This window comes from Sturnira hondurensis, unplaced genomic scaffold (assembly GCF_014824575.4).
Source record: "Sturnira hondurensis isolate 20B ecotype Veracruz unplaced genomic scaffold, ASM1482457v3 Scaffold0004068, whole genome shotgun sequence".
NCBI classification, from domain to species: Eukaryota; Metazoa; Chordata; class Mammalia; order Chiroptera; family Phyllostomidae; genus Sturnira; species Sturnira hondurensis.
Window position 1 is genome coordinate 9,403,454 of NW_028076699.1, and position 13,509 is coordinate 9,416,962.

At 38.0% G+C, this 13,509-nt stretch overlaps 1 protein-coding gene across 1 annotated transcript in view; it reads right to left on the bottom strand.

Annotated features, from left to right (window-relative positions):
- Positions 1-13,509, bottom strand: part of LOC118985052 (putative selection and upkeep of intraepithelial T-cells protein 1 homolog) — a 39,293-nt gene that overhangs the window by 11,569 nt on the left and 14,215 nt on the right. The window contains exons 2-5 of the mRNA XM_037043356.1: positions 12,480-12,557; positions 11,094-11,438; positions 6,186-6,467; positions 2,268-2,372 (exon numbers count right to left, since the gene is read on the bottom strand). Coding sequence (XP_036899251.1) covers positions 2,268-2,372; positions 6,186-6,467; positions 11,094-11,438; positions 12,480-12,552 — 805 coding nt within the window. The 5' untranslated portion in view covers positions 12,553-12,557. The remainder of the gene's footprint in view (positions 1-2,267; positions 2,373-6,185; positions 6,468-11,093; positions 11,439-12,479; positions 12,558-13,509) is intronic.

Genomic DNA, 13,509 nt, shown 5'->3' on the forward strand with positions numbered 1-13,509 from the left:
GGAAGAGCAAAAGAGAATTGAGAGGAGATTCAGGAGGACCAATGATCTGGTTATTGATCCATCTATTTTTCTCTTTCTCTTGTTATCAAAATATCCTGAACAATTTGAGTGAAAAGGCTAACTATCCATGGCTGCCTGTGAGTGAGGACAGAATTACTATTATTAAGATGCCAAGTGCTGGGAAATGAGCATTGCCAGCCCTGAAAGGATCAGGAGATCCGGGTGGTGATAGACACTGTAGCGGCAACAGTGCTTGACCCCTGGAGAGCCACATAAGGAGGGAGGATGGCAGCTTAACTTGAGGCATAACTCAAGACATTGACTTCCGCCAAGATGGAGGCATAGGTGGAAACACTGTGCCTTCTCCCACAACCAAGTTTGAATACAACAAGGTTTGGAGAAACAAAGACACAACCAAAGGACAGAAAATTGAATTATACGGAAGTCCGACTACATCTAACCGTTCAACGGGGACGGTAAGAGGGGCGGAGCCAGCAGCGAGCAGGGTCGGGCAGGACAGGGACCCCAACCCAGGCGCACAGGCAGACGAGAACCAGTTGGGGTGCGGGGCAGACCACGGGCGCATATTCGCGCACAGTGAGACAGACCACGCAGGCCCCAGAGGCGAGGGCTGACGGCGGTGGCACACTCGCATGCAGTGGGACAAAACGCGTGGGTCCGGTGATGGCAGCAACTGCTGCACCAGTGAGGGCCGTGGCAGCAGGCGGCAGACGGGACACCATAGTCCCTCTTTGACCCCGCCCCCACATACAGCATCACAACCCAGCGACTTAGTTGCCCTGTTCTAGTGAACATTTTAGGGCTCTGATCCTGCTATGGAACAGGCACGAACAACCCGAAAGATGGCGCAAGAAGAACTCAAAGTCCCAGAGCCAATAACTCTAAGCAACCAAGAAATTACCAGCCTCTCAGAAGCACAATTCAGGACACTATTTATCAGGATGCTCACAGAACTGGTAGATTATAGTCATAAATTAGAGGAACAAAGTCACAAATTAGAGGAACATATGAAGGCTAAACTAATTGAAATGAAGGGAGATGCACAGGAAACCAATAGTGATGGAAAGGAAACGGGGACTCAAATCAATGGAATGGACCAGAAGGAAGAACAAAACATCCCACCAGAAAGGAATGAAGAAATGAGAATTCAAAAAAATGAGGAGAGGCTTAGGAACCTCCAGGACATCTTTAAACGTTCCAACATCCGAATTATAGGGGTACCAGAAGGGGGAAAGAAACAGCCACGAGTGGAAAACTTATTTGAACAAATAATAAAGGAGAACTTCCCCAGTCTGGCAAAGGAAATAGACTTCCAGGAAATCCAGGAAGCTCAGAGAGTGCCAAAGAAGTTGGACCCAAGAAGGAACACACCAAGGCACATCATAATTACATTAGCCAAGACCAAAATGAAGGAGAGAATCCTAGAAGCAGCAAGGGATAAGGGGACAGTCACCTACAAAGGAGTACCCATCAGACTGTCAGCGGATTTCTCAAAAGAGACCTTACAGGCAAGAAGGGGCTGGAAAGAAGTATTCCAAGTCATGAAATCCAAAGACCTACAGCCAAGATTGCTTTATCCAGCAAAGCTTTCATTTAGAATGGAAGGACAGATAAAGTGCTTCTCAGATAAGGTCAAGTTCAAGGAGTTCATCATCACCAAGCCCTTATTATATGAAATGCTAAAGGGACTTATATAAGAAAAAGAAGATGAAAAATATGAACAGTGAAAGGACAGCAAACACACAGTTATTAACAACCACACCTAAAACAAAAGCAAACTAAGAGGACAGCTAGATCAGGAGTGGAACCATTGAAATGAAGAACACATGGAGGGTTAGAAACAGGGGGGTGGGAGGAGGAGAAGGGGGGAGAAGGCACAGAAAATAGCATAGATGGTAGGTAAAAAATAGATGGGGGGAGGGCGAGAATAGTGGGGGAAATATAGAATCCAAAGAACTTGAGACACGTGGTTATAAACTAAGGGGGGGAGAATGGTGGGGGAGGGAGGGTGCGGATGGAGGGGATTGAAGGGGGGGAATAGAACAACTGTAATGGTATAATCAATAAAATATATTAAAATAAATAAATAAATAAATAAAAATAAAAATTAAATAAAAATAAAAATAAATTAAAAAAAAAGACATTGAGACCCTCTTTGGCAAATATAGCTGTGAGATACATTAAGATACAAGTTCACATAGTTTTTTATGAACCTTTTCTTAGCATTTAATATCTGAATGAAATACCTTTTGATCTGAAACACAGAAGAGCATGCACAATGATTAAATATAGGAAGAGCCATGAATTTATGCTGGATATTGTTGACCTGTACTCCGATTTTAACAGGATATCTGAAAGAGAGAGCAGAAAGTCTTGATAAGTATGGCAGCAGGATCATAAAACTCCAATAGGCATGGAATATTGCTGTTAAGAAAGCAGGGTCTCCAGGTGTGGCCCCCATTACACTCTATACTATGTATTCTGAGCTCTGACAAGGGCTACTGGCCAGTGAAGCTGTACTAGGGGAAAGCCCAGAACTTGGGAGTTATTGGATGAGAATGGAACAGGATTGAATGGAGAAATACCTTTCTACTTCTTTCCTTACATTCTAGATGTAAATGGAATGTAAGGGGGCAAATCTATGAAATGAGGAAAATTATAGGGCAGGGTCCTTGGCACTGCAATATATGGGGGTTGAGGGGAGCCAATGGCTGTGGAACTGGATCAGATGTGCCCCTGGTAAAATTCTAGAAAGTTTAAACAAAATGTAAGATCTCTGAAACTCCAGAAATAAAACTGAAAAAGTTTTCTGACAGCCAGTGTTTAATGCCCTGTAGGTTAGGACCAATGTGACAGAAAAATTCTCTCAGGAGTGAACATCCAATATCCTGATAAAAATACACTTTTTAAAAAGTAACAAATTTCTGAGTGGTGATAAAGCAAAGAACTCCTCAAACTCCTCAAAGTTCAGAAAATAGAGGAAATGCAATGTCAGCATTTGCTCTATCGTTACTACCAATCCTTGGTGACCTTGGTTTAAAAAGCTTTGTGTATGACATATTGTGAAAAGAGAAAGCATTCTTTCTGAGGGAATGAAGAAGGTGAACTTGGCAATAAACAAAAACTGCAGAATAACATAGCCAATTTTCTTCCTATATTGTAATTTTCAGACGCAAAACACAAAATAAATAATCTCAATGTAGCAAACAAAAAAAACCAGATTAAAGTTAAGCAGGCTACCCTGGGTGTTTGGCACCAAACTATTGAAATTTAATGGACACATGAATTTTAGGAAAAACAAAAATTAACATCTAAAAGTAACAGGTCCATTGTCAAAGCGTCTCAATTATCCCTTACTTGGCTATCACCAGGACAGAATTTGCTTTTTCATTTTAAGAAAGACTTCTATTCAAATAAAAAAACTAACAAGAAAAGGGCATGGGACCCAAGGTTCTTCATTTACACACCAGCTTTAACAACACTAATTAGGCTGGCCAGTCCAAGATTCATGAATGGCTCAGAATAGAAATGTAGGGTTGAGAGGGAAACCAAAAGTAAGTGTCCCATGAAGTCAAAGAGAGGGTTGAACTTGTGAGTTGAGTCATGGAGTTAATTTTGGATTACAAAGAGACCTAGGCAAGTAAAGCAAGGTTTTGATGGATAGGAGAAAGGGGCTTCCAAGATTTATTTATCAAATTTCTAAATATTCTTCCATGACTATTAGGAAAGAGGACATTTTGTAATTCCCCGATGCTCAGCCTTTGTGAACTAGACCTAGTTAAAGTTACTTTCTTCTTTTCAGGAATATTCTAACTCTAATTACTAATACCCTAACTCTAATACTCTAATAAGGCTAAATTTGATCTGAGATCACATCCAAAGATCCTCGGGTAGACACTGATAATGTCTCTCAGGAAATATCCCCTCCTTCCTCTTTTCAGCAATAGTCCTCCTTGAGAAATAAAACCAAAATTATTCCCCATCCCTGTGTTAACCAATACTAGGCCTAATTGATATCCTGTTCTTGTGATAAACAATTTTGGGGTTAGGCACACTTTCCTGTCCCTATATTAAGCAACCAAAAATGAACAGCAATGACTTGGCTACTGGCTCAAGGAGATACTTGCTTCTGGGAAATAAGACTGTGAGCCAACAAAATGAATGATGGACTCAACAAGACTTACTTCAAGATCTTCATCTTACTGTGCTCACAAATCCAAAGGTATTATCTTATAAACTGAAAATTCTAACTAGTTTTTCACCCTGCAAGACCAACTTTAAAATCACCCAGTAGAGGCTCTAAACCTAGAATCATCTTCCCCTAATTACCCATTTTAGAATGCTCTTAAATGCTCTGTTAAGATAATGTTCTCTCAACCTGCATTAGGTCTAATAAACTTAGTTTTGCTTGATCAACAGGTTTTCCAGACCTTTAAGGAGATTGATGGTCAGCAATCCATGTGAACTTGAGTGTCTGAATTACCTCAAAGAGTACAGTCATGTGAACTATATGACTATTCCTATTGTGCTTGCTGATGGGGGAAGTCTTTAGTAGAACAGTTGAACTGTTGTCTTATCTAAAATGGACACTTTCACTCCTCCTATCTCTTGTCCTTTCCATCAACCTTAATTTTTCTGGGGACTAGAGCTAGTTACAGGCTGAAGCACAAAGAGCACGATTTTATAGTGTTCACTGTTGGGAACTGCCCCACCTGGTTTCAGGAGCTGTAACCCCCTCCATGGCTAAGGCTGAGTGAGCAACCTTCAGACCATAAGTCACTAAGGAGACAAAGCTTATCTACCTGGCAGGAGTGCTGCTTCTGCTCTTTTTTTCATAACTGGCCCCCAGTGCTTGATCAGTTAGCCAGCGATGCGTAAGATTCCCCAAGGGGGGAACGACCTAAGACAGGCATGGTCACATGGAGGGCCCAGGGAAGGACTTGGGGAGTTCTAGAGAAAGGAGGTGATAGATCTTCGCCCTGCAGCTTTGACGAAGCCTGAGTCCTCACTCTGTGAGAAGTCTCCAAGAATTCCTTGGCTATCTGCCTCTTCTGCCTGACTTAAGCCTGAAACAATGAGAGAGCAGTGCAGCCTTGTACTGGAAAGGGCGGGCTCCCTGGGTGATCAGGCCTAAGAAAGGATATGTAAAATCCCATGAAATCTGCTTTGCTAAGTGTTCTTAGTTACATGATAAAGGCCCAAGCAGGAAACGAGTTTGTTTCCCAAAGTCTTGTAGCCCTTTAGCTAATAGACCTTGACTCAGAAGAAGCCCTAATAGTTCTTTGCATGCTATCTACTGTTTGATCCTTACTGCCTGACAATGATTAATGAGCAGTACATGTAGTACTGCACAAATTAAACCCAATAAAAGCCTGTCTAGGAAAGGGTCACCGTGCTCTCACCTTGAGAGGGTGGCCAAGCCTTTCTGAGGCTTTTCCCCCTTGAGGGAGTAGCCATGAGGTTCCTTTTCCTACACAGGACTCAGTCCATGTGAATTTGCCTCATATCTCATCCATGATGCCACAGGCACTGTGAGTGGCGCACGTGTCAGTTTGCCTCTAAGCTCTCTGATCACAACCACCCTTAGTGGTTGCAGTCTAATCTTGGATATACCATTTATTGGTTGTGAAATCTTTACAACTGGCTTCTCTATCTGTCTATTTCTTCACAGGGTAGTAATAAAGTCAACTCTTGACATCCATAATTTTTAAATCAATCTTAATTCTGCATATTGTTATATGTCTTTTAAAGACATTTTACTTGCAAATATTTAATATAAAATTCAAACAAAACATATATGTTACCATTTCTAAATGAGAGAAATCAATGGTCTTGAAGGTTAAGTGATGTCTAAGTTCACAAAGCTAGAAATAGTGAATCTAGTACCCAAATGACACATAGTACTTTTGAAGCGTTGAGATGATAAACAGAATAAAAGATTTTTCTGTAATTATTGTGATAACTTCCATTCTTAAACACAGCCCCCTTAGAATCTGGTGTTTCCCTTGTTCCCAGGCACTTAATAAGGTTTAAATATTATACGTCCATAGCAGTTCACCATTTACAAAGCAATTTCACATTTATTGTTATACTTAATTTAATCTTTAGTTTGTCACACTGATGAAAACCATTCTTTCTCGATAGGACTAAGCCACAACACTCACCTGGTAAGACAATACCTGCCCTTTTCTCTTGACCAGTAACTGGGTTAAGCAAACAGCAAGTGACAGGACCATGGGTGCTGTTTTGGAGAAGAACACTCATCTTCAGGTGCAATAATCCATCTCTATCTTCAGAGAAGATTTTTGATGAGGCTGGAATTACATTTCCTTTGCTGTTTTTCCACTCCATTTGGACTTGTGGGAACCACCCTCCTGAGTTACACTCCACCATGAGCTCTTTTGTGTCAGAAACCTGAACATTAATCTGTATATCCAAGCCTAGAGCTGGAGGAAGAGAAAGAAATGACATTAATTATTGGTGTGGACTCAAGAATTAAGAAATAACTGTTCCTTCTCATTCTCTGTAGCTGATAGAGAATACCATAAGTTTAATAGTGATGACCACAATTAGGGCAGGGATAATTCTCCAATTCAACCCAAGCAAGCAAGGCACCAAAGGTATTAACCACAGAAGAAATGATTGATAAAATAGACTTTTCAAAAGTTAGTAATTTTTGTTCACCAAAAGACATGTAGGAAGTGAAAAAACAAGTTACAGACTGGAAGACATTCACAGTATATCCAAGAAAGGAGTTGAGTCCAAAATATATTTTTTAAAAATATTAGAAATCGGTATGACAGAAAAACCTGGTTTTTAAAATGGGCAAAAATTTAAAGAGGTGTTTGATTTAATATATCTATATGTCCGGGTGACCAACAAGTATATGAAAAAATGCTCAACATCACCAACTATCAGGGAAATGATAGTATCAATGAGTACTAATGCCTACCAAAAAGTATGTCCAAGAATGTTTATGGTAGTATTATTCATAACAGCCCTAAACTGAAAGTAACTGAAATGTCCAGTCACAGCATTGAATAGTACAAAAATTGCAAAAGAACAAACTTTTGCTATTTATAATAACATAAATGAATCATGATGAGCAATGTGTTTTTAAATGTATGACCCCAGTTACATCACGCTCCAGAAGAGGCAAAGCTAATCTATCATGATAGAAGTTAGAGTAATAGTTACTTGGGTAGGGGGAGAGTGGTATTGACTATGAAGGAAAGATGCACCCTTCTGGGTGCTGGAAATCGTCAATATCTTGACCTGAAGGGTGCGTTAATGGATGTTTCCATGTGTAAAAATTCACTGAGCTGTACATTTAACACTTTCACACTCTACTGATTACAAAGTATACTTCAATAAAACATTTTTTAATCAAAATTAAAATCAAATTCCACTGGGTATCCCATCTCTACGTTGGCTATTCTGAAATTTGTATCATCTCTCTTTGAGCATAGGACCTGAACCAAGTTCTTTTGGGGAGTAGATAAGTATACAAATAATACATAAACATAATTTCTAAAAATAGAAATAATGTTTAGAGGTTTTGGCTGTCAATTATGATGATAAGAAAATTTGAACTCATCTTCCCACTGAAGACAACCCAAATATGGATGAAATATAAAAGCATCTCCTAAAATTTACTCAAAGCTCTAATAAGATAAAGAGCAATTGCAGGACCTGAACAGGGACAGGATTGGAATTCAGGGAGGGCTTAGCCATTTCTGCCTCTGCACATTTGCTTATAAGGGAGGACAGCTAATGATCCTGAGTTTCTTTTAGAGAATTTCTTCAAGACAAAGGATTGGAACCCAGAGGATCAAAAGGGTGAGGATCCTGATATGTTAACCCTATCCCATACCCAATTTGTTCTATTGGTTCAATGAAGTCTAATTAAAAACCTAAAGATGTGTGTGTGGTTTAACAAACTGATGCTAAAATTCTCATGCATACTCTTGCACACATGTGAAATTACATATGTGTAGTTTACTTAAATTATTAGAGCACTGCACTGTTTGCACATCATGGCTTGAAAGCAGTCTGCATATTCTTTTTTATTTTTCAGAAAGAGAGGACGAAAGAAGAAAACCTCATTGATTGGTTGTCTTCCACATGCACGCTGATGGGAGATTGAACCTGCAACCTGGTTATGTTCCTTGGATTGAACCTGCAACTTTTGGGGCATGGAATGATGCTCCAACTCACTGAGTCACCCTGCCAGGGCCCTGCATATTCTTTAATAAGGTTAGGTAAAATAATTTCTGAGACAGCTACACAAGGGAAAACATTGTAACTACAGAAGAAATAGAAAAAAATTGTATTGTAATAGTAATTTCTTTAGTTCATGTTAGTAAGTAAAGAAAGCACATTGTAAAACAATGTATATAATATAATAGCATTTATTTTAAAAGACATTGGCATATATAAATATTATATACAGGTATATATATACTTGTATGTCTGTGTGTTTAAATATGCATCTACATAAGCATGTTTATATATATATATTACTATATATATATATTACTTCCTTAGATATTTTACATATATATATATGTATGTAAAATATCTAAGGAAGTAATATATAAGAAGCTAATTACATTAGCTGCCTGTGAGAGGTGAGCTCCATAGCTATAAGATGAGAGCATATGGGAGACTTTTTAGCATGCATCCTTTAAATTATTAAATTTTGAATCTCGATGTTTTTATTCAAAGAGTAAATAACATTTCAGAAAAACAAAAAATATAAAAACAAATCAGTTTTTGATGATCACAACAATAATCATTAAAATTTGTAACAATACCATCTCACTCATAATCTCCAAAAAATGACTAATGAATTTTGCAAGAACTTTATGGGTAAACATATCAAATTTAACTGAATATAAATTGAAATAAAATAAAAAAGGCTGAGTAAATGTTCACTGATGTAATAAAGAAACACGGGAAATCTTTCTAAACTAGTTAATAAGTTCAATTCAATTTCAATCATATTTACTAAGAAGGTTTAATTTTGTTATAACAATTCATACTACAAAGGGCTAAAGCAGTTTTGAAGAAGGATAGCAAGATTGGAAGATATGTTCTATCATATACCAAGGCTCATGTCTATAATAATTTAAATAAAGCAGTATTGTACAGGGTGGCTCAGAAGTAGGTTTACAGTTGTTTGTATGGAAAATGAAACAATAATTAATAAATAATGACACAAGAATAAACTCTGTGTTTTGTGTACTCACAACTGTAAACCTACTTTGGCCCACTCTGTACTAGATATAGATAATTAGATCACTGTGACATAAAACATTATCAAATTAAAAACTCATGAGAAGCAAGCAAAAATATAACCAGAGATATTGAAATAAAGAACAAACTGACAGTAACCAAAGAGGAAGGAGGGAGAGAGATAATGGGGAAAAGAAAGGGGAGAGTCTTCAACATGTATAAAGGAATGTGTATAAAGGACCCATGGACAAAGCCGAAGGGGGTAGGATTCAAGGGTTGGAGGTGGGGGTGGGTGGGGCTGGGAAGAGTGGTCAGGGGAAAAATGGAACCAACTGTACTTAAACAACTCATGAGAAGATTCAAAAGCTCATGAGAAGATTCATGCAGAGGTATGGTCTTGGTAAATGATAGAAGTACCTTACAACTATTGGGAATAGTCAATATACTAACCCATAAAAAACACAAAAGCAAAATCCACATAGGTCAATAACCAAATGTGAAAAAAGACCTTTAAAATTTTAGAAGCAAATATTTTTATAACATGAAGATAGGAAGGGATTTCTTAAGTGTGACACAAATGACAAATCATATTTATAGAGTATAAATTTGATAATATCAAAATTATATCTGTGTAACATGTCATAATAAAAAGGCTTTTAAAAAAAAGCAATAGATAAAATAAAGAACTCAAATGTAAAGTGGGCAAAAATAATAAGCAGGCAAAAATATAAAAGGAAAAATTGAGTCTCCAATATATAACAAAGAAAAATGTATTACTAATAAGGGAAACCAAAACTAAAATAAAAATTGCCCAAGTTTAAAAGCTTGATAATTCCAAGTATTGGTGTAGATACAGCTTTTACGTAACTTGAGTCAATTACAAATTGATCTGATCATTTCAGTGGGCAATTGCCAAAGTAATTTAAAGATGTTTGCACACAATGCCCTTGCAACTTAACTACCAGGGGTGTATCTTTTTTAAAATTGTTGTTCAAGTACAATTGTCTCCATTTTCACCCTACCATGCCCCTCCCCACCTCATCCATCCCTGCTTCCCACCTCGGACCCGCCCCCTTTGGCTTTGTCCATATGTCCTTCATAAATGTTCCTTGATCTTAAAAGAACTCTTGCACACAAATATGACAGTTTAACGAAGGAACAGAAAATTGTCTACTACCTTAATATCCAATGATACGGGCATACATAAATCAATAGTCATATATTTATGACATGGAATACTCTACTTCAGTTAAAAAATGGATTGTATCTATTTAAATAAGTATAGATTGATAACAAAAATAAAATACTGAGAGTATAATCATGTCAATAGAGTATGTATAGTACTATTGTGTAAAATTTAAAAACACAAAAAACAATACTATCTATTTTTATGACTGCCTGTATATAAACCAAATGAGACAATATGAGTTTAATTAATACTTACTTTTTGCAAGTGAAAAAAGGCAAATGGCACCATTGACAAATACAAAGGAGATTTTACTTGATCTGAAGTAACTATGACCGATTGTTAACCAAGTATCTTTGTAATTATATTATTCCATGTATTTATATTAATACATTATATAAATTATATTTATTTCATTAATAAACAAATGAAACAAATTATATTTATATATTTTTATACATTATAGATTTATAAATATATTATTGATTATAATTTATATAAATTTAAATTATATTATTTCCTTTTTTTTAAGTTATACTTTTTTTTAAATGCCAAGGGATCTTTCCCTCGTGGCCCAGCATTCCTAAATTCTGGATCTGAGCCCAGAGCAGCGCTGCCAAGGAAACCTGGAGATGACTCCTGTCATTACCTGCCACCTTCAGCTCCACAGTGGCCTCTTCAGTGGTATCACCATCTTTAAAAAAACAGTGGTACGGCCCCCCATCAAAAACATTGACTTTGTAGATTCTGAGGGTCATCTTGCCCTCTCCCAAGGCCTCTTTCAGGATCACTGTGTGGTTCTCGTAGTTCTCAATGTTTTCTCCAGGGAGTTCGTCCTCTTTCTTGTAAATGGAAACCGGTTGGTAGTGATCTCGATACCAGCCCACCTGCATGTGGTCTGCACTCTGTGGGGGGGACAGCTGGCAGCTGAGCTCAGCATGTTCACCTACCATGACCACCTGGTGCCTGCGGGGGGTACTCACAGTGAATTGCTCTGTGGATAAAGTCAGAGACCGAGGTTTTAGTCTGAAGTTCACGGAAGAATGCTTCACTCACATCCTTCTGCCCTAGACCCCATTGGCCTTCTCTATGGTTCTTGTTGCCCAGTCCTTTCGGACTCAGTTACTCTCCAAGGTATCTTCCCTCTGAAAGCAGCACTCCAGTCTCTGCCTCATTGTCTCTCAAGTTCCACCTTAAATGGCAACTCATTGGAGAATTTGTTATGTCCACCCATTTAACATTTCCCCTAATCATACCTAAACATGTCTTTATAGTACATATAACTACATGATATTTTTTATTTCTGTCTTTATTTTCTTTCCTGGGCAACTGGTATGTAAGTCATGCAAGAGCAGAGTTTTGTCTTATTCCCTTTTAAATTTCTATTTATTATCCCCAGTACATAAAACATTGCCTGTACACATTAGACATTCTATAAATACTTAATAAAGGGATGGAAGAGACTTATAAAGCTATAGGTGACTATCACACAGCTCCTTCTCTACTCTTGAGTTTTTGCTTCTTTCAACTCCACCAAATTCATTCCTCTCTGCCGACAAGTTCTATCCTTCTCACTGGAAGGATTCTGAATTATCAGACTTAAAGCTCAAAGAAAAATTTGTGGACAGATTCAGCTCACACCAACATCTTTATCTGAGGCCCTACTAAACTTATAATTCTAAAATGAACTAACAGTCACATAAATGATTATGTTTTTCTTAAATATAAGGGATATATTCATTATATTTTTTGCCAGTGAGAATTTGAGATAGTAGACAGTTATCTGTCTCTTCTCCAAGGCACATCAGTGTGGCTCTGCAGCATGGACTTGTGGCTGAGAAAGACAGCCACTGAAATAGCATTTCTTAATCATAAGTTGTTTTGAGACTCATTTATAGCCTCAAAAGTTTAACATAAAGGGTGGAACTTGAGCAATGTCAGTGAGAAAACTTCTTCATTTCCTTCAGTGTTATTTATCTCCATTGTCTTTTTTTATCTATGTGACACACCATGAAAAAGAAACAGATGTCCCTACCTGAGATGAGCACCATCTGTGTGAGCAGAATGGCAACAAAGTATCCAGATGCATAGGAAAATGAAGGCTCCATCACAGCTGGAAAATGAGATAGCATTTCATTTGTGAGATCAGGCAGCAAGAATCATGGTAACACACACACACAGATAATTTTGAAATCCTGCCTTTTCGAGAGAATTCCCTTTGATATGCAACCAAATGACTCAGTCAAATCACAAATGTCAGACGCATTGAGATGATCTCTTTCTCTCTTTCCTTCCTGTGCTCTTACCATGGCTCTTTGCCTTAGACCAGAGCACAAAGGTATACAGAACCCAGCTATGCACATCCCCACATTCACTTGGTCCATTCTGCCCTTCGGCTTGGGCCACTTGCTCAGTGGAGAGCCCTGGCTGCTGCCTTTGAAATTGCCTCATTTCCTAAAGTGTACACTTGCGTGTCTTCTGTGGGGATAGGCCCGCTTTAGCAAAACATTGACAAAGCTCACTATTATGACCAGGGGCAGACCAGCCTGAATCCATAGAATTTCTAGCCTCACCAACTATTTCCACACTCAGAGGAAATGTCACATCAGGGTGGTGGGATCTAGATTCCTCAGTGGCTTTTCAGAAGGCCTAAGTAAAAACACTCATATTCGAAGGGATACTAACAGGTAATAAGAATAAGCAAGCAGATAAATGTCACTCCTTTTTTGTTTTATTTTGCAATTTCCCCCCTCACTTTTGGTTCCTAAATTGCATCCTCCCCTGCCCCCAATAAACTCTTAGTAACAAGTTTGTGTTCTTTTTCTAGAAATCCTAGATACAGGGGAAAAAAAAGACGCTGCTAAGATATGAAGATAGGCATTAGCATGGTGGATTGAGGGACATACAAATATACTTGGTTTCGTATATCTGACAGTTAAGCAAAGTCAGATACATGAAGGATCTCAAATATGTCAATAAATAAAATATTAGATTTTACCTACTAGAATATGGAGTGCCTACATGCAAATATCAACACTGATTCTTTTTAGAGATTAGTGTTTTAG